The 21,994-nt window shown below is 32.1% G+C and overlaps 1 protein-coding gene across 6 annotated transcripts in view; it reads right to left on the reverse strand.

Annotated features, from left to right (window-relative positions):
• The window catches only part of LOC135122482 (maternal protein pumilio-like), an 80,237-nt gene extending 58,243 nt beyond the window's left edge, over positions 1-21,994 (reverse strand). For 4 of the 6 annotated variants that reach the window (XM_064046682.1, XM_064046681.1, XM_064046680.1 and 1 more), the window contains exons 1-3: positions 21,695-21,994; positions 20,955-21,145; positions 19,301-19,534 (exon numbers count right to left, since the gene is read on the reverse strand). In XM_064046682.1, the coding sequence (XP_063902752.1) occupies positions 19,301-19,534; positions 20,955-21,137 (417 nt within the window). In that variant the 5' untranslated portion in view covers positions 21,138-21,145; positions 21,695-21,994. Of the gene's footprint in view, positions 1-10,650; positions 10,804-19,300; positions 19,535-20,954; positions 21,146-21,206; positions 21,345-21,694 lie in introns of those variants that run through there. The other 2 variants (XM_064046679.1, XM_064046683.1) reach the window with 2 other exon arrangements.

Genomic DNA, 21,994 nt, shown 5'->3' on the forward strand with positions numbered 1-21,994 from the left:
GAATGCGGATCCGATCCTGAATTTCGAGGTTCTGAAAACCTAAGATGATTTATGGCATGGCTATTTATACTTTCAATAGAGCTCCTAATACTTGCCGTAATTGAGATTACACGCCATAAAAGCGAACTAGCATTTGGAAAAGCATACGCAGGTATAGTCTCCGAAATACTACAAGGTTATATGGCTGTTGTAAAATTTATATGGCTGTTGTAAAATTTGGGTATTGTGAAGACGACAATGGAGCAGTTAATAAAACAAACCCACAATTGTAAATCTTTGTGACTGTTTTAAGTGGATTACCCAGCAGTAGACATCGAGGTGGCAAGGCAATCCTCATTATTAAGTTTAGTGGGGCCATGTAAACTTGTAGTATTTCAGAGACTATAAATAATATACAACGACATTCCGACAACGCGTTGATCTCTTCTATCTAGCTGGGCATTACTTCATACATTCAATACCGCTTCGCTTGACTCATCTTCATCTCGCTCCTGCGTAGGTGTTTATTCATAAATAGAAGTAGTGTAATAAACATTATTTGTCAGAAGTTCATACTTATATTGTAATCCTGTGGCAGCTTTAAAAATTAGATCTACCTCTTTTCCTTGTCAGGAGTATATCACTAACATTTGTTTCGATTTTTCATATTTATTTTCCAAGAAAATTATTTCAACGCATATTTTGAATCCTTTAAAACTGAACACAGCGTAATGCTAATGATACAAGTCTGTTGTGGAAAAGGGTTAACTTTAGGAGAAAATTTTGAACGACCCTAACTGATACCGCACTTTCACATTCAACTCTAAAGCATCATCTTCAAAGAAGCACCAGAAGCCATTCATGACAGGCAGCATATGCCGAAAAAAACTTGGCGTGTATTTTATGAGAATTTGATATTAGATCAGTTTTTTAATAAACGGTTCCTGAAATGCTCGAAAAAGAATAGGAATAAGTCAAATAAAAAATATGAAGTAGCTGATGTCCCCAATCTACAATGTAGATCACATGAATGAGTATTTTATGTCTTAACTAAAACACCGATATGTGAAAGCTAATTAAAAGATGCTTTTAAATTTGCCAAGTTGACACCATTTGATTGATCTGGTCCTCAGCGTGTGATCTTAAAAAATGAATCTAAAAATCATAAAACATCGTCCCGATTTATAAGGCCATCGATATAATAAAGAGAAAGTATAATTTGACATCGTCTGCGAAAAGTAACTTTTCACATGAAGTAATATCTGGCAATAGTATCATCAATAAAATGTAACAGAAAGTGCCGAAAATAGAACTTCGTGATGGTGTTCTTACATATGGTTTGGGAACACACATCGCAAACTCTGCTGTTTAACTCTGGTTTTTGGTGGAAGTATAAAAATTCGATCCCATGGAGCAAAAAACACTTGGGACCATAATGAACGGCCACTTTCGCCTTAATGAAAAAAAGACCAAAAAAAAATTTGCTAACGAGATGTGTTTTACACCAAATCGAAACTATTGATATTTTTGTTTATGTTTCAGTTTTAAGTTGACAAAGATACCACGATCCTAAAAATTTAATGTCTACCGTTTATCGCGACGTATTTGTTCATTTACCTTCAAAAATCAACTAATTGTATTAAACACGCGATTTTGGCGGGAGTAAAACTGAATCCGTTAACAAGGCTTTTCTCCGTCCTTTCCTTCCGTAAGGTGGAAACGGCAGCTCAATATGATTCGAAGTAGTTTTTCACTACCTTTAAAAAATAATAATAATAATAAAAGAATCACAATTCCTGGCGTTTCCTTACAAGTGTAAGAAATGCAACAAAACTGTGAACAATTGTTGGAAAATCTAAGGTAAGTATCCAACAACTTAGGATGTGTGTAAAAAACAAAACTTCCCCTTTGTATGTTAAGCACCAAAATAATTTACAATGCCACCATCCATCCAATACGCCAGGTCTCTCTCTTTTCGAAATAAGCTCGTGTAGTGAGTGGATTTCACTTCTTCCTTAATTCAAAATTTGACCAAAACAAATAAGCTTGACCAAACCTTCGACGGGAAATAAATTATATTGAAGAGCATATTTCAATATAATTATAAAACATAATCATCTCATCGGCAAGAGGGTGGTGAGGTCGCGACCTAAGGGGTCTTTGGCCTAGACCTCGTCGGCCAGCCAGACTGCCGGTCGATACTCGGGCACCGCACCCGTCGCACTGCACCCGCACGTAATAATCGGGCGGCGCCAAACCACCTGCACTACGGCACCGTCGCTGTGACTGTACACCCCTAACGGTATTCCCCCAGTATAATACCAACATGCAAATATTTTTCAATCACTGCAACTTTTTCGTTACTACATTTCAAAGACGCGGCAAATATATTTATTTCCTCACTTTATTCTTTAAAACCACTACCTCGGCATGAAAATAGCTAACAGCAATTTATTGCTTTTGACACTGCGGTGTTTGACTAAAAATTTGAAGTGATTTCCAACAAAACGTAACATTAAAATTCAAAACCAGATCCGCTTTGAACTGTGGGTGTAAAAACCACAAACATCCACTAAAAACATATTTCGGTAAAGGTATTTAACTAATTATGTTATTTGTAGTATTTACTACAAGTTCTGATTGTATTGGTTTGGAACAAAAAATGTATAAAGAATAATCAATGCATATACTTTTGATATTTAAAGTCACTAAAAAAACTTATAATACGTATATGTATAAAGATTGTGAAACGTAATAGATAAGAAAAACATTGAACTTTTTACTGTTGAAGTAACGGTTTGTAATCTCTGCGTCGTTCCTTTCCAAATTAAGCTTAAGATTCTACTCAACAGTTTTTTTTAATATTCTGCATAATCCAGTCAATCCGCATTAAAAACTAGGCAACTGTGCATTTTGAGTGGGCAGCAACTTTTTGTGTTTCGTATAGGAGCCGCCCGTGGGTCTAAAACTGAGTTTTCGGAACTGAGAGCCAGAATCTTGAAAGTAAATGAGTCGACAAAAATTTTGCAAAGAGGAATTTTGTAGGCAACAGCATTACCTATAAAATTTTTATTAGTAACATTTCGACGTAACAGTAATAATAAAAAAGTTATGAGTTATAAACACAAAAATGAAAAACTAATAATGACTGAAATAAAATAATTTTTGTATTTTGAATCCTACAAAAAATTGAATTTTTGCCTTTTTTGAGTATTTCCTTATAAACGATTAGTGTTTAGTTTGTTTTATGATTTGTCAGGGTTGCCAAAGGTGTGAAACTTTTGGATATTGTACTTGGAAAATGTGTTGCCGATGAAAACGTATGATGAGTGTTTAAAAATTCTATAATAAAATTTTGAAATAAAACAAATCTAAAATTTATTACAAGCAGATTTTTTTTTAACTTTCAAAGAATTCTCATGTTCTATGTTAAACCAAACCAATTTAATTGTACAGTTCAATTTTAAACTACTACTCAGTAAGTTTTTACAATTAATCACTATACAAAAAGATTAAATCGAATACACTGAAAGAAAAACTAGAATTTTAAATTTTCCAGAACTTCTGAAAAACATGAAACCAACATCAAGCGAGCATTAAGTGCAACTGAAAACTTCTTTGTGTGTGTTTGTTTGTTCCTACACAGTAAGCCATAATTCGCCCATTAGCCGTCTTAACTTCTTGTCCCATTTCCATTCCCCATAAATCTTCCGTTTCCCCAGAAATTTAATGCTTGTACTTTTTTCTTAACTATCGTTTCACCCTCCCAAATCAGTTTCCAACATAACTTTCAAATTTAGTAAGTAATAATAAATACGTCCTGGTTTTGCAGGATTGAAAATACAAGAGTTATCTCGCTTTAATGTTTTTTTATTTCCTAATTTTTCAAATTTTCCGCTCAGATCTTTTTTATTACTTACACAGGAAGTTATGAATAAAAGTTGTAGGTAGATAATTATAATCTACAAAAAAGCTCCTCATAAATTTTTGTCGGACCCACGGTTGCGGAAATGAATCAAAAAAATTATTGCACCATCAAAATGGAAGCCAAACGACAACCCCCTTAAGCAAGTTTTACAATTACAGTCGTCTCCTCTACAAAACAAAAAAATTGCTGCCTACCCAAAATGCACCGTGAGATGCTGGGTTGACTTTACTAGTACACACTGTATAACTGTAGTGTTTTTTTTTTGCAACATAATTTCGTTACCGTGGTTATGTAGCAAATCCTTAAAATAAAATAAAATTAAAGAAAAAAAATGAAAAGAATGTGTCTATAATTAAGAACAATGATGTATCAAGTAAGCTACAACTTTAAAAGTTTTTTTATATTTCGCGGCAGCTACATCTCCTGATATTAAAAAAAATCTTTAGTTACTTCCACTCAACTTCCCTCGCCTCTGAATTTTAATCAATACCGACTGCATCTCGGGGTATATTTTTCAATAAAAATGTATTTCATAATTCTTCGTTTATGAACTAAAGGTATAATTTATAGTTTATTTTCCCTTAAGAACCGTTGAAGTTTTTCGTAGAAATTAGTAGTTTTTGGGTTACGTTTACTTTGTCAATGAGTTTTTCGCTTTAATATTATTTTTAAATTAACAATGTGAGTAAGAACTTCACAGATGGATAAGAAATACGATGTTCTGGGGGCAAGTTTTGATCTACAATTATGTGTGTAATTTTAATAAACGGTAACTTCCGTTGTTACATTGAAGCTTTTAACACACAAGCTTTTACAAAATTCAGGAACTATTTTCTAGAACTATGAGTTCTTTGCAGATTCTAAATGATACCTAGTTGTCCATAAGGGGATGAAAATATAATTGTAATTGGTGTTAATTTTCTTATATTCGTAATTGTAGGTGTAACAGTAGTTCGATACTGACTAAAATTTGTTTTATTTTATTGCTTGAAAAATGAGAAGCTGACATTTATGGATTAAACAATATACTTACATTCTAGGCATACTTCATATCCATTTAAACTCGAAAATTGTAAAGAACTGTAAGGTGGGTTAATAAATCACATCGCCTATCACCGCCTTTATTTCGTTAAAAATAACGATCCATGAAGGTTTGCAACTATAGTCCCTCGTCATTGTAAACTTCGCCAATGCCGTCACCAAAAAAATGTTCAGAGGCTGATTATTCGAGAACCACTTATCGTATCAAGTTCGCTTTATTAGACATTTGGCATATCCTCAATTTCACTAAATGTGGTCCCTTGAAACAGGTTAATGGCATGGTGACACAATAGAATTATCGCTTTTAAAAGAAGCGGTACTGTTACGAATTGATTTTTTACAAACTAATTAAAAGAGTGAATTATTTTAAGCACATAAGGTAACGTTGGGCATTGCGAAATGCTAAAAAAAGTGTCATTGTCATTGTTATCTGTAAAGTTATGAAAAATTTCTAGAAACCTGCAACAAACAACTCAAACTCACTGAATTGCTTTTTTCGCCATTTACTTCATATACCGTATTTACAAACAACCCTACTTTGAGCCACCAGATTGAATTATTATGGCGCCACCTACATTTACTTTTTTGCGGCTATGCATATAGACTTACGGCTTACTTTAATACGAGTAAAATTGAGGAACTTTTATATTGTGGACATAGCTGAACTGCACGTCAAATATAATGCATATTTAAGAAGTTAACATTATTCGTTAATGCAAGTATGACGTCGTCCAATTTATAGTATTTACAATCTAATTGTCTTTTTTTAAAACCATAAATGTAAAAATATAGAAATCGTACAGAAATCATTCTCATATTTACATTTCCATTTCCATCGCAAAACAGCATTGAAGCTTTACTCGTACGTGTGTGTTTGCCTTTATTTATTACAAAACATTGAACTTTTTCTAATGTAAGCTCTTTTCGGTCTTGTAAGCACGAGTCAGACGTAAACAAAACTTACGGTCCTGCCTCGGTGGTCACCCTGCAATAAGTCGGAATTCATTTCTCTAAGTACATGTAACGCCACTCTTCTATGCCTTTTATACAACCGTAGGCAGACACAAATTAAGTGCTCAACATATATCACACTAACGACTAATTTACAAAAACTAAAACAACAAGAAAAGATTAGTGCACGATGATTTGTAGTTGAGGTTTTGATCGCTAAAACAGAAGCACCAAAAGTTTTGCTTACATCTAGAGCGAGTTTCGAAATCAAAAGTGAGGAAAAATGAAAATACCACCTTGCATACGTGATGTCCCAGTTTTATGTAATGGGCAATCTCTTGCTTGCTGCTAAGCATACTGATCTGAGAGAAAAGCCAAATTTAATGTGCAATTAAATGCAAATTTTGTGTTGTGTTTTAGGTTAGCAACCATTTCAACTATTGTTCATTTACCCGCACATTTATGATAAGCCAATGTCTTTGCTTACACGCTCGCAGTTTTTACCCAACTTCATAGTCACAAGCAGAAATTACCTGAAAACAAAGTGTTGATTCTGTTTTAGCAGTGGAACCCTAGGCATTTATTTTCTTCTCAAAATATAACAATGCTTAATTTGTTGTATTCTGCAAGTTGTCAAGTAAATTCTCTTAAATCAGCAACTATTACATGATAGAAATTTTTGTAAACAATTAAATCATTCAGGCGATAATTTTCTTTATGCTAATAGCGATGATTACGTGCCACACAAGCATATTCACAACTCCCTACTTAAGCGTGGTCACGTTTCCCAAACTACGACTGAATGGAGTTGACTTCGTTTAACTACAATTTTTACATTTTTGAAAAACAATTCTGTGCACATGGTAAGCTTACTGTTTGAAAAATATCACCACACTCTGTTTCATAATTTCCCACATTACACTAGATATTAAGTAAAAAAAAAAAGAAAATCTTTCCATTCCTTTTACGTTATTACGCGTACTGCAGTAACTACATAGAAGGGACATATTTAATACGTATACAGTACTAGATCTAGTAGTAGTAAGATGAGGATTTTCCATGTTAGCAGTCTACTAATACAGCCTTCTCAACGACATTTTCTCATTGAAAATATTGACAAACAAAACTTCCAGATGTTATCTGTAATTACCCCAACTGACAAACTAATGACAAATTAACTCCTCAAAGGCAATAAAATGTGCATCGATAATGAAAAAAACAAAAATATCTTGTAATACGTATTAGAAGTCACGTTTTCACTTATCAAATTGTTTCTATACGGACAAACCATCATCAAATATTTAACAATTCACTATCGTCCATTTAAAAACAAATTTAATATTTATTTTTAAATCGAATATTAGTCAAAATTTCTTTACATTGTTCACTTCCACGAATTATATAAAATGCGTATGAAATCAAAGAGTTAAGTGAAGTAACTATACACAGGTAACTTTTTATAATCAAACGTAAATGTCCATACGATTGAAACACACATGTAACGAATAAAACGAATTTCTCAATTATTTTTTTACAGCTAAAATAAGAATTCTAGTTTACTACAAAAATATTTTACTTATGTCAAGTTTATCAGCCGTTGGTAAACATTGATGCTTATCTACTATGAAAATTACTTGTTACAAAATCGTGTTTCCAAACAATAGATTCTACGTGAAAATAATTAACCAGCCGTTGATGCACTAAAGCGGTATGTACATTCGTAAATATCACTAATACAAAAATATGTAACTGCAACATATATTTTTAAATCTATGATTCTCGTTTGTTCATATCACAAAATCTACGAGGTGTTTATTATTATTTTTTTGTTAGTTTCAAGTTGTAATGTTATTACCAAATAGAGTTCTTTCATCAGTCACTAATAATAATCAATTGCTCTGTAGAGAGCAAACTAGGAGTAGTTTGTCTAACGATCACTATTTTTCTGCAGTCTGAAAATAAATTCTTATATCAACCATGGTTTAGAGTTTAGACTTTATTATATAAACGAACTGTTAAACTAGGTACCGTAATAGAAAAATTACGTTAGAATTTTGGCATACTTTATTTCCAACAAGTTCGTAAAACGTCACTCCTCCATCACAGATCATTTCCAAAGACAGTATTTAGCCTGGTACAAATGAAACCGTGTCTGCAGGTGGATCTCTTTACAACATGGCGATAATGGGAATACTGAACCAAAAACGAAATATTCTGGAAAACAATTATGTGGCAACTTTTCCGTTACTAACGAGTTAACCTGAATTTACAAAATTAAGACTGGCCTGGAGCTAGCGTGCATTTGAAATAAGAAACATTTTTTTAATTAAAGTTTAGCTTTCTGCAGATATTTCCATTTTGTTACACAGGCAGTAAATCTTTGATTCGTTTAACCATATAAATTGCGAATAAAAGGGAGAAAAATGTTACATTATTGACAGGCAATTAATTGCATGCCAAAGTTTGACGGTTTAACGATCCAGGTGCATTAATATGCAGTAAAAGCCTAATTTAATGGTAAGTTAAGGTCTTTTTTTTTTAACTAAAAGCACTAATCACTTCCTTTAAGATGTCACAGACGACCATTTTTTATGCATATGTACACACCTGTTTATGTCAGGGACTACTAACATGTCATATGAGCAAACATTTAAAAACAAAAGAAATGACACAAAAGTTTTATCATTTAATAGGCATTAAGTAGCATAATTTCGATTATGACCACTGGCGTAAATAGCACCTCCCCATGTGCGCAGAGTCCCACAGGTACGGACAATATTAAAAGTATTAAAAGCAGATAACCAACGGGAAGTCATACTTAACTTCGACTTTTTATGTTTATACATCGAAAGAATTCGACTATTAAGCTTTACAGGTGTTGGTTTTTCAGAATAAGCGGCACCACTGATTGTGACACAAGAAATTGATTTTGTCAATGGGGAAAAGGACAGCGACTTACATATTTATGGTGTGAAAATTGTGCTGGTATCCTATTACTTTTTACAATGAGAAGAGAAAGACTCTTTGGGTAGTCGCCTGTGCAGCGGTAGAAATATTACAAATACTCTGCTATTTAATTGTTTGGTAAATTGAATAATTTCTTAGGTTTGTTTGTTTCGCTGTTCTTAATCACATTGATACTGATGGTAAATTATGTGACAAACATGAGGCATAAAAAGTAATGAACAATGTTACTAAAATAAACCAAACATTTTTTTTTTATATTAAAACTAATTAATATTGTAACAAAACTGTTTTTTATGGCCGTATAACGTGGTTTTTCTTAAAAATAAGGAATTTAACTACTTAAAAACACATCTAGTATATTAAACAATTGGCAATTTGTCATACGGAGCCTATTACAATACTTTCCTAGCTTCCTAGCTTACGTTGGAGAAGTAAAAAAACCCGTCACTGGTGGCTCTACTTTTATATGTTACTCACAATTTTTCATTAAACTTAGCTTTCACGACATACCAGTTTCTGGCCTGGGGAACCAAATATGTAACATCTGCTGCAGTTTAACATTTATTCTAAAACTAATATTGTATACAAAATATTTTTATTATTACGGCCTTTGTTATATCGTTCATTTAAAAAATCTGTTTCTTACTCATTGCATACAACGTATCCATCAATAAGTCTGGTATCAAGGGTGGCTCTAGAACGTTTTGTCAATTATTTTTCCGCCTTATCACCTTAAGGTCCATTTTTTACATTTCGAAGCCGCCCTTAGTATCAGAATTATTTATAGGAACGTTGTAGAAAAATGTAAAAGACTGAAAATGTACTTTTAAATAAGAACTATGACATTCATCCTATGCATTTATCATACTTAAACAAAAATCAAATTTGGTTGTTCTAATTTAAACTTCAAAATGGTAACATCCATAAACTCTATCACGTAATGACCACATAAAATGATACATTGCAAGCTAATAAAGTAAGCAGCACAGCAGTTTCTTGTTCCTAATTCCTTTCATGTCAAGAAAATCATCGCATTTTAAACTCTGGGAAGTGTTTGTTTTTATCATTATCACTCCAATTATTAAAATCCAAAATCTTAACAATGCGTTGTATTTTGAAACTAATCCACTGATACATAAACTTATTTATTCTTACTCGTATTTTTTTTTTACATCGTTTCTTAAAAAGAGAACAATCGGCACACAGTTATTGATATACAGCTCCCCCAACTTTCGTTCAAGTACGAGAAAATAAATGTTTGATGGTATTTATCAATGCATAAGGACGTATATAAGAGAAAAAAAATCAATTCATCTCTGAAAGTCGTAAAGAAATGCGGAGTCGTACAACGTGCGAGGAAAGACCCTGGACAAACATAAACAATAGTGAGGCCATCGAACTGGCAACATGGCTCTCCCCACATTAGTTAGCACGGCACACAAAAGTCCTAAAGCGGCAAGTAAAATACACCACTCGAGTCCGTAGCAAATAAACAGACGAATCCGCTCCATCCATAATACCACCAACTATTCACCCCTACCCACCTTGAAAATGGCTACCTGATCACAAACACAGTTCTCTCAAAACCTGTTGCTTCCAATAATCTCATATCTAAAGAATGACAACAAAACAGACCGGTCGTTAGCTAGAAATTGTACAATAATTCCAAAACGGTCAGCTCCGTCACTCAATGACGGAGAACACAACACACCCTCGCTGTTAACATCAAAAAGTAAACAAGCCCCGAACTACGGACGCTTCAAATCTAGTAAAACGCTAATTACCATGTCGGGTCCCATATCTTTCATATCCCTATTAGATGGCACATAACGACATAACCATTGTTTGTACACAGCCAAACACGTTCACTGATCCACTATACACGGCGTCCGGCGTCCCGTACAACCGAATTCATAACACAAGGTGCGGCATTCGGAATTAAACTGAGCTAACAAAGAAACAGAACCATGGGCGCGCTTGCGCCACACTGCAGCAAGTACCTAGACCCCCAAGTTACATACTCGTCGTGCAGGTCCATCGACTACAAACATACCAACATCACACAATAATACGATACTATCATTTAAATAGGATTTGTCTGGATATGACAATCAGATTTACTTCAGACACGTGTTTCTAAAATATTTATATACAATGTTGCACACCACTGTGTTCAAAATTACATACACCTTGGGAGCCGAATCTTTTCTTGTACAAACCCGATTTATACAACACAACAGCGTAACATCACCGTCAGAGACCTTAAATCGCCATTAAAACATCATACTGAGAATAATATTGATGCTACATCAGATGTTATTTTCCGAACAGTATCCGTCAGATGTCAAATTCACTTTAGGTTAGTGACGTTGATACGAATTGGGAAATTTCAGAAACACAATCAAATTACGAAACATTTGTTTTTCTTTCGGTTATAGGACTCAGTATCCGAAAAATAAACTTTTATAAATAAAATGGACCAAATAAAGTTAAGTGTTCAAGAACAGCAAGACAAACCTTAAACTACATTGTAAATTTCAGAAATAACTTAAAACTCTGGTCTTCGAATATAAATCAATCTCTTTAGAATGGATTTTTAATCTATGTATTCCATGTTTCCAATTATATACTAATTTGAACAGGAATTGAAATGGAACAAACTTAAACCACAAATAAAAAAAAAAAAACTGTTTTTACCACCTTTAATATATCTGTACGGAAACTACTTACGTCAATGCATTTAATAATGTACAAACTAAATGTCATAAATGCATTACTTGTCAGGTGAATATTCTTTTAAATACGCTCACAACGTTATAAGTATAATATAAAATTAATGCATGCAATCATTGTATTAAAATTTCGGTACAAACAAGTCAAAAAATAAAGATATATCACTAAAGCGCAAACAATGTTACCATGTTAATAAACATTTGTTTAAGACATCTTCCAGAGGGGGCGAATAAATAAATTTTAATCGTTTTGTCTTCATTAAATCTATTTAATGTCTTGCCAAAATAACAAAATGATTCGTTTCATAGATAAGACGAACTGTAAAATTCACCTTAACTAAAAGATGAATTCCTATTAACGATTTATCATGCCCACGATAACTTTAAAGCGTGCAATCGATTTTGTAGTCTCTAGGTCAAATTACACACTGTTTTTGTAAAATTTAGAAATTATTGTCCAAAAATCTACATCGATAGGGTTCAAAATATGACTGTATTAGTTAAATCATAAGCATCGAGATTTATTAAACTGAGATGATGTCACTAAATTTTTGATGGCATAATCAAACAATTTTGGTTGGCGGTTTGCCATCTTCACTATATTCTTAAAATACACGTAAAATTTCGCAATAATAAAATCGCCAACAAACGACAGACGGAAACGGGCATCTACTTTTTCATATTGCACGAGCCACGAAATGTAGGGAAAACATGAAATTAGCCATTCGCCAAATGAACTTGTAGCAACACTTAAAAATACTTTGAATATAATCTGATCGAAAAAAGCCGTCTAATAAACATCCAAATTAAGTGTTAAAAAATTGTGTCGACAATACCAACGCATTCCTGTCAACTGTCAAATAGCTACAATGCCAACTTCATTATTTTAAAACTAAATTTCATTGCCTACTAAACAACTTTTTTTTCGATCATATCGTACCTCTATTGATAAATATCTCATTAATAAAAAAATATATATGACGCCAGTTATAACTCAAAAGTTAACAACAACAGAACCAAATTAACGCTGTGAAAACGAAAAAATAAAGGCATTAATAAATTTTAAAATTACAGATTTATTAGTTTAAAGGGAATCATGCAAGAATAAAATACTTACTGAATATATTCAATACTTAGAAATTAAATCATTTCCCAATTATACGCGATCAAGTCGCTCTTTTGTTTCGACACTCAACATTTCATATCTCCCAAAGATTTCTCAAATCATCAACTGCATATATTCGAAAGAAAGTAAATAAAGCGTAGAAAATCCAATTTTGTTCTTTTCGCTGGTATATTGATTAAAAATTCCTCTTTTCAATTAAGTAACATTTATCCGTAACATTCAACCGTTTTTAAATTCGGACGATTTATTCTTCTTTAATATCAGTTTTTTGCTTATATATATGCGTACCGAATTAATTTACCATTTCAAAATAATAATTATACACATAAAATTGGCGGCTGGAATTTCTTCAAGTTTAAATGTATATACATGAATTCGAACACTTTTAACAAACTGGCATGTAAGATTTAAACAGTAGAGCCATTGCTGTTGCTTTACTGTCAATGTTTTGTCAATTAAATTACAGTGGTAAAATAGTAACCAATTCCAACTATAAATCAGAATTATTTCAAAAGCACACCAAATGCATTTTTTAGTCGTGGAACCACTTCCGGAAAATAATAATTTATCTCGCGTGCCGAAAAAGATGGCCTTAAAATTTTAGTCACTTAAGCTTAAATTTAATATTTCACCCAACGAAAACTTACTTAGTAATTTAAATAATAATTTCTCCCCTGTGAAATCAAACTTACCTTTTTAATGCTAGAAGGCATCTTTTAATTTAATTTTTATCGCGTTAAACGAGGGAAAAAGCTTAACTTCTACGTGACAGTACGCGTCATGATACTGAAGTTTCTTTTTTTCAACGCTTTATCCAATAATACAAAAAAAGCCTAACCAACTAGAATGCAATCATATAATACCAAATTGTAAAAACCACTTTTTTTTTTTAATCTCGGATAGTCAAAGCCGAAACAGCAATTTTATGTTGTACATACTGTGACACGGGTATATGGTTTATTTCTAAGGTGCATTCTTTTCAACAGATATTGAAATTTAACAATTAAGGTGGTGCTAGGTAGTTTGGTCTGAAAACAAATGAAAATAGAAATTATGCAAACTGGTCAAACCCAAATAATTTTAAAATCACGTTTCAACTAAAATGTTGTAGAGAGCTTTTATGAAGTCTAATTCTTTAAATTTACTTCTAAAGCTCGTTTCGAAACAATATATGTCTAGAACACTACTTAAACAAATCTATTTATATTTAGTAAAAAATTCTTAATAATAGAACTTTTCGAGAAAATGTGACCGACAGATTTTGCAGTCAAATCACCAGTAATATCCCGCCAACAAAAAGACCTTGAATGAAATTCAGTACAATTTAACTAAGAATGTAACATACAAAAATTATTTTATTTAATTCAGGAACGATTATTGAAACTTAATGAATAAAGTACGTGGCCTGTAAATGTTTGTTACTCGAATGGATATCATTGCAGGATTAACCGCAACACATCACCTAGTGGTATTTCTCAATCTGAATTAGTAACTTTAGTCGCTTTACGTGTACTTTAGTTTTGAAGTTTATCTCTTACGATTTAATTACGCCCTATGAGGGATATATATATATTCTTTCTGACTTAGTTTGTTTTTTAAATATTGTTCTTCATCAATACGAATTAACCACGTTGTCTGCTAATTTTTGAGCTGCATCTCTGGTTACTTTAAAAAAAAATAACGTTGTACTCTATTATTCCATATATTTTCTACAATCACTCGTTTCTGGTTTACAATTAAAAAAAAAAGTTGCGGCTTCCCCGTCCCCGCATGCAACCTCAAATGCTATTATTCGGTATTTTTTTCTTGCAAACTATTTGATTCTTCATTCCATCATCTAGTTACTGTAACAATTTCTTTCTTTTTTTTTTTTGTAAGAATTGCGACACTTACTTTCCTTTTTTCAGGTATGACTTGCAGTAATCTTTCGCTTGGTATTTCATGCTTCTCGTGCTTCTATAAATTCTGCACCGGTAAAAGGATTCATCTTGATGTTAAGCTCTTTAAAATATTTTTCTTACAACATTTTACTGACGTTGTTCCATAATATTTGTGTAACACTCCTAATATTTTCCGTTCATTATTTTCGTGGCAATTTCCAGCTTTACAAAATATTTGCCGAATTCATTGCCTCTAAATTGATTACTACGTACTATTACAATATAATCACGCACTTTTTTAAAACCCTCTTCTCTTTCCAGTTTAGAAAAATAACTCGTTTCAAAATTTCAGTGCATTTATGAAAAGGTTATTTACACAAAAAAAATCTCACATTTTTATGGCTCAAAAAATTTGTGCGCACTTCTCTCGCTGTCAAAGTGACCGAATCGTCATAATATGAGATTTTTTAAGTGGATTAAACTATCTATCCAAAATACGAACATTCAGACAGGTTAAACGTTGGATATAGTGTCAAAGGAATAGACAAGATTATTAAGAAAATTCTCAAAATAAAATCTGAGAAAAATACTTGTGCACGCTACGTTTTAGAAAAAATCGCAAACATTTTTATATTTGCATATTTTTTAAGAAAAATAACTCTTACCTCTTCTTGTGTTTTAATTTTGTTTTAGTTTGATTGAAAACGATGTCATCTCGTTTTAAGCATTTTACGTCAAACTGCACTAAAGCGGTATCACAAAAAGAGAACCAATGGATTTCATTACTTTTTAAAAGTGTACTACAGTTTTGAATGTTTGAATTTAAAATATACATATTTTACCTACTCAAGCGGTGATTAGTAGCAAAAAAGCTCTGTATGTAGTTCAGGATTTCAATAAGAAATTAAAACCAACACACGAACAAATTTCATTAGAAGAGATTTTATGCTTGCAGAAATTATAATGAAAACTTTGATCATATACTCAAGAAAGCTTTACTACACGTAGGCGCCAAGAACTTCGTTCCAACCAATGCGTGATTGAGGCGATGCACTAAAATAATCTAATCTGATTGCAAATATATGCAACTACACATATGCAATTCAATTTTTCATGAATGTCATCTGACTAACGTCACAAAATTATATTCAGTCGTATCCACAGCCAAACGCATTGCGCAACAAAATCAATTTTGGCTTTACTTTTCGACAATTTCAACATATTCAATACGTGTAAAACGGCAATATGCAGTAACTCCATTTTTTAAATTGCGGCTTATCAATATCAGTAAAACGCTATGTAACCAAAATAACCCCAATATTTCGTAGAAATAAAAATGTAAGCATTTACAGAAGTTTTCGATTTAAAGAGGGAACAAGTTTGAGGAATACGAGACATGTAATTTATTTCTGCGGAAGCCAAAAGTTTGTTGAATGCTAACCAAATGAATGTATATTAAAAGTTATACTTCAATTTGCGGGAGTTTACAGCTAACAGGTAATTTTTTTAAATAAAAATATTGTGTACATGATACATATTTTTTTTTAATAAAATTATAAGTATCTGAATAAATCCTAATATTTTTTATAGTTTTTAAAAGCGGAATAAGAATGAATGTTACTGTTTTAAAACGTTTTACTCTAAATCGGTAATTTCATATTTAACCGAAAGTACCACAGGTGGAAATAAAAAACTGGGGCACTGAAAATTTTAATATTGTAAATTGGTCTTCAAAAAGCCAATCAAAATAAAAATGTTACGTTGCAATCACATGTCATAAAATGATATTTTCTTGACATGAACTCAACTTACACGTTTTAAATTTCTAATTTTCAAGATTATCTAGTTACCAGTTTTTTGTGTCCACCGATGGTACAGTTAGGGACACGGAATTTCAAACGACCTGTCAATCATAATGACAATAAGGTATAAGACTACAATGTTTTTAAATGTCAGAAAGTTGGTTGTCGTTTGAAATTCCGTGTCCCCAACTGTATATACACGTACTATAACTCTTATTAAACGAAATAAAACGTACGTTTATGAGTAGTTTTTGGGATTATTTTACTCAGAGAATATGGTGGTAGAACTCGGCTATTTAATTACAGTATTGCATGATTTGAAAATTAAAAATTATGTTGGGTGTTACCAGGTCAATACCGTAAGTGTAATTTAATTGTTCACCATTGTAAAATTATCATAAAAACCATAAAAAAGGCCATTAGTATTCGGAAATATAACAATATTAACACTACAATCTTCATTCGACATATATATAATTTATTTTTTAATTCAAAATTTAATGATCCTATTTTGCAAAGATACAATACACCAAGTTTTACAGTTTATATAATTTTACTGTCCTATTGTAGAAATTTAGCGAAAGAACAACCCTACTTATATTCTAATCATCACTATTTCATAACTAGTAGACATTTAGCAATTACAAAATAGACTAGTAAGTCAAGGAACAAGGTTTTAATTGCGTAACTTTATTAGTTTTATTCTACTGTCTGCGTTACCTAAAATGTGAATTTTGTGTGAATTATAGATTCAATATAAATTGCAGAGATTACGTAAGCGTATCCGTATAATTAATTAATTAATAGAATATATTTGGTTCAATACGTTTAAATAAACCGGAAATAATGGACTCTCAAATGTTAATGTAGACATTGTTTAGCCGTGATATTTATCATATTCTTCCAGATAACTCAAATAACACAACAAATGTTAGTGCAACAGTTTAACTGTCACTAAAAAGTACTTTTCTTGATTTGTAAAATTACTGCTTACTGTAGTAAAAGGAATACCAAAACTTCGCAAATTCTATACCGGCCAAAAAACATAACGAATGTAAATTCCTTAAACAAATTTACCCTGTGTCTTAAAAGGTTTGATTTTAGATAAGGGTTTTTTTTTACACGAATTTTGTTATCCTTGTACAAAACTGGTCTTACGAGAATAAAATAAAATTAAAAAATACTTGACATCTGTTTTATTATTCTAGTTGTCCCCACAATGTTCACTTTTATGATGTGATCGCCCCTCCTATGGGTCTGACTATTCGCTCTACTCTTTCAATAAACTCACTGAAAACCTTTCCGGCTTCACTCATTCTTTTCACATACATTTATTGACTATCGATATTTTACAGCAATTTTTTAAGAAAAACATGTTTATCGCAAATTCACTGAAAAATCCAAAAAATTGATATCTATTGTTGATATTTTTCAAATGAACGTGACATGCACTAACACAAGATGACTGCATATCTAAACACTAAATTGTCTATCAAAACCGATTTTATTATTATATATAAAAAATATATATGTACTAACGGAACAACTTATCAGATTTCATAAAAAATATGCACTGTCGGACGTCAAGAAAAAAAACGTCATTGAAATTTTCGCCTCAAGAGGAACATTTGGCAATACAGTGTGTGGGTAGATTGCGTCAAGACTTCCGATGCTTACAATCTATCCAAAAATTACACTTGATAGTGTGTATTTATGGCACCCAAATTACCGACAACGCTGTATTGATTTTTCAAAAGGTTGCTAGACTTTAACCGCGTCCATACTAGCGAAGTTATCTATATCAAATCATGCTAGCGTTTATCAAAGAAATACAACGAAAAATGCGAAAACGCATACTTCTAGTCTGAGGTTCGCAATTAAGACTTACTGCCCATTCACAATGGACATAAGGCATAACAAGTACATAAAGCTTACATAAATACATAAAGTTGAAACGATGGAAAACGCGTACCCCTGTTCACAGTGGACGAACGTAGTTCTTATGCTTATGAACGTTTTATGTAATCCTTGTGTGCGTACACAAAGTTGAAATAAGTTCAACTTTGTGCACGAATTATGTCAAAATTATGTTAAAATCTAGGGACTTTTGAATGCTGCAATTGAATTCCCTTTCACAGTTGGCACTTCGCACTTCACACCTTTGATTATATTATATAAATTATAATGAAAGCTTCACATTGCGAGTCTGTTCTGTACTGCGAGTTGTCAAGTTCGAATATCGTATGAAATTGTAGGTTAGATATTTTGATTGACTCAGTTTGAGGTTAGCCGTTTCTATGTTTAGCCGGCAGTTATTCCGTTCTGCGTTTGCGCAGTTTAACAATTCTTACAGAGTTCACTCTGTCCACTGTGAACGTAGATAAGCATAAGCCAGACACAAACCAAAAACGTAAATTATGTTATGCGCTCGTTCTTATGTCTTATGTCCATTGTGAATGGGCAGTTAATATCAAATCCACACTTAGTATTAGAATTTAATTTCTCAAAGTAGCAGTAAAAATATAACTGCTTGCCAAGAGCGACTTTAGTTACTGTCAAATAAAGTTAGTAACTCTAATACAGTAACACAGTTATAAAAATCGAAGACACGCCATTAACAAAATAATTGTAAAAGTTGATGCCTTGAAAGTCATATACGTATTTGAAAAATTAAATGGGTGAATTACTAAAACTAGAAAAAACAAAAGCTCAAGTTTATGTACAAGAATGGGGCGACTTCTGGCCTATTCTTCAATAATACATAAGAATTTAAAATCAACATTTCAAATTAAATTATTCATATGAAGTTAAATTTTTCTTAAGTCAGTAGCGTGCAAGGATGAAATTTAATTTTATAAACTAAACGATATAAAAAAATTAATTATTGTACTTACTGGTCCTTGTCGCATCTGCATTTGTGGCGTAAGAGGTTGTTGCAAATACTGTGGATGCATGTGCATTCCTCCTGGCATCTGATTGGACAAATATACCAAATGTTCAGAAGGAATTGATTTATTCTGTCCTAAGTCATAAAGTCCAGGCATTGTGGAACTTGCCCCAATATACGACATGCTGTTGGGAGGGGTACCAACTTTATTGTTGACTGGGTACTTCCACTTGTCATGATTCTGAAAAAACATATCATACAATTTGTCAATAAATATCGCTTCAATTGGAAAAAAAATCAGTAAAGAATTTTCAAAAATTAACAAAATGGTCTTCCAGTATCTCTAAGCAGAATAAAAGAAACCTTTTTTGTCATATTTAGGGCCGGTTTATAGAACAGCGAATTAAATATTTAATCCTCGATTAGTTTAACAGAGGATTAAAATGTGGAATATGAGGCCGTGATTGGTTAAAACCTGCACGTTGCCTAGCGACGAACCTCAATTAAAAGTTAATCGCGAATTAACTTTAACTTCGGTTTCTGTAAATTGGGTCTTAATAATTTAATTACTTATAAATTTAAAATCCTCAGCTTGGTGAATTGCAATGAATAGCACTGACAAGATCCTTTGTCACATATGACCACAGTAGCTAACTGTTTAAAATGACACACTAATAAAGCATACAATTTTTTTTGACTAGTGAACATAATAGTTTTGCCATAAATTTCAATGTTCTTCTTTCTGCTACTATAAATGTGATTAAAACATATGTATCAAAACTAATACTTGTTAATCTAAACCCACACTAGTGTAAATTAATTTTTTAAACAAAAAATGATTGCTTATAAAAATAAAATTATAAAAAAAGCATGAATTAATGTTGAATTTAATTCAATGGTAAATCAACACGAACTTTTTGCAACACAGCTCTCCTTGAAAAACAAATATTTAAAGTACGTTGAATTTTTACATAAATTTAAATGCGAGCATCAGAATTAGAAATAATTACCAAAAACACTTACATGGCGAAAATATTACCAAAGTTATTTTTACCCTCTACAGTTCTAATGCTATTCTATAATTACAGCTTTCCGAAAGCGAATTCTACAAACACATTCAAATCAATACGTTAACACTTTCATGAACAATAATCACAGAATAAATAACTTTCATGCAATGATCTTTCATCTCACAGCATATTATTATTTATCAATAAAAACTGTTAATGAAGTAAGTTGGCATTTAAAAGACTCATACAAATAAATACTGGATTCATTACAATAATCAGTAATAACTTTGTATTAACTAAACATCTATGACCAAAACCACTTTTTTTTTTGAATAGTAAATTAATATTCTCTAATAAAATTTACTTGCCGTGTACTTAAAAATGAAATGTTTACCAAACACAAATGTTAAACATTTAATTACTTTTGCTTTTATTTATCTCAGCAGCAGATGTAAATACAATACATCTTTGAATTTTTTTTTATTTTGAATTTATCTTTGTACTCCATACTGCTGATACAACCGATATTTGCTCAGAACTGCAGTGGTTAGAACACTTATTCTTCTGTGTAAAGCTAAGAAAACCGGTCTATACTAACAAACTACAAAATCTCACTCAAGATAAGAAAAGCACAACAAATAAGACACTAACATCAATAATACTGTCGTCTCCAAGAGCCCAACGCAACTGTTTTGGTCCAAATGATGGGAATTCTGGATCTGGTGGTCGTTGGAAAACATAACCAACTGCAGCATCATCTTGAGTGCGCTGAGGCCCTCTGTCCATTTCCGCTTTTACAATTGCATCTCCTTCACCGCTTCCCAGCCACTTCATTGGTGTCACTGCAACAACAATGTTTGATAAGCATTCGAAGTTTAAGATTTTGTGTTTACGATCACCTACAGAAAGGTTGTGGATATGTCAATACCAGTTTATGACTGCAGTATTTTACCGAACTGCCGTTTTGGTATAGTTTGCAAGGACACGTACGTTGCAAAATTACCAGGAATAATCAAACTGATGGACAAACTAAACGCTGAATCATAATATATTTACACAGGATTATGTAGTCCATTTTAAGTTTATCTCTGGTTAATTATTTAGGAACACTGCGCCGTTGAAAACTCAAACTCGGTTTCATGTTACAAATAATTCGTCTTAATTTCATCCGAAATTGTTAAATCATATCTGTAGGAGTTGTTAATTAATTTCATTTTAGGCAAGTCATTTTTATCGAGGTTCGATGGGAGTGGAATGACAGTTGTTTACCAAATGACATTTCAGAATCCCCGGTAACAAACAAATGGCGTTGACATCAACAACACAAAGAAAATCAATTGAAACCATGCAAAAAATAAATAAAACGTCATTAGTTGAGTGAATGAAAGTACCTATTGTTGTTTGATGAGTGCAGTATTCTTCAACAGAGTGTATTTTCTGAAATTTTTGACGTTCCAAGAGTCGGCGTCGGCTTTGTTAAAATTTTCTTAGGAGACACAAACACAATTTTCAATTGAGATTTATACACTATAATCGAATTCACAACACAAAATATTACCACTAACTATACAAGAAACTATTTACAATTTACAAAATGTACAATATTCGCTTATTACGCCATTTATACAGCTTGATTTTAGCAGATTTAAAAATGACAGCAAATTCTGAATAAAACGCTCGCCATTTTAGTT

The sequence above is a fragment of the Zophobas morio genome, unplaced genomic scaffold, assembly GCF_036711695.1.
Source record: "Zophobas morio isolate AGI-343-1 ecotype UQ-CSIRO unplaced genomic scaffold, CSIRO_AGI_Zmor_V1 ptg000005l, whole genome shotgun sequence".
Classification (NCBI taxonomy): Eukaryota; Metazoa; Arthropoda; class Insecta; order Coleoptera; family Tenebrionidae; genus Zophobas; species Zophobas morio.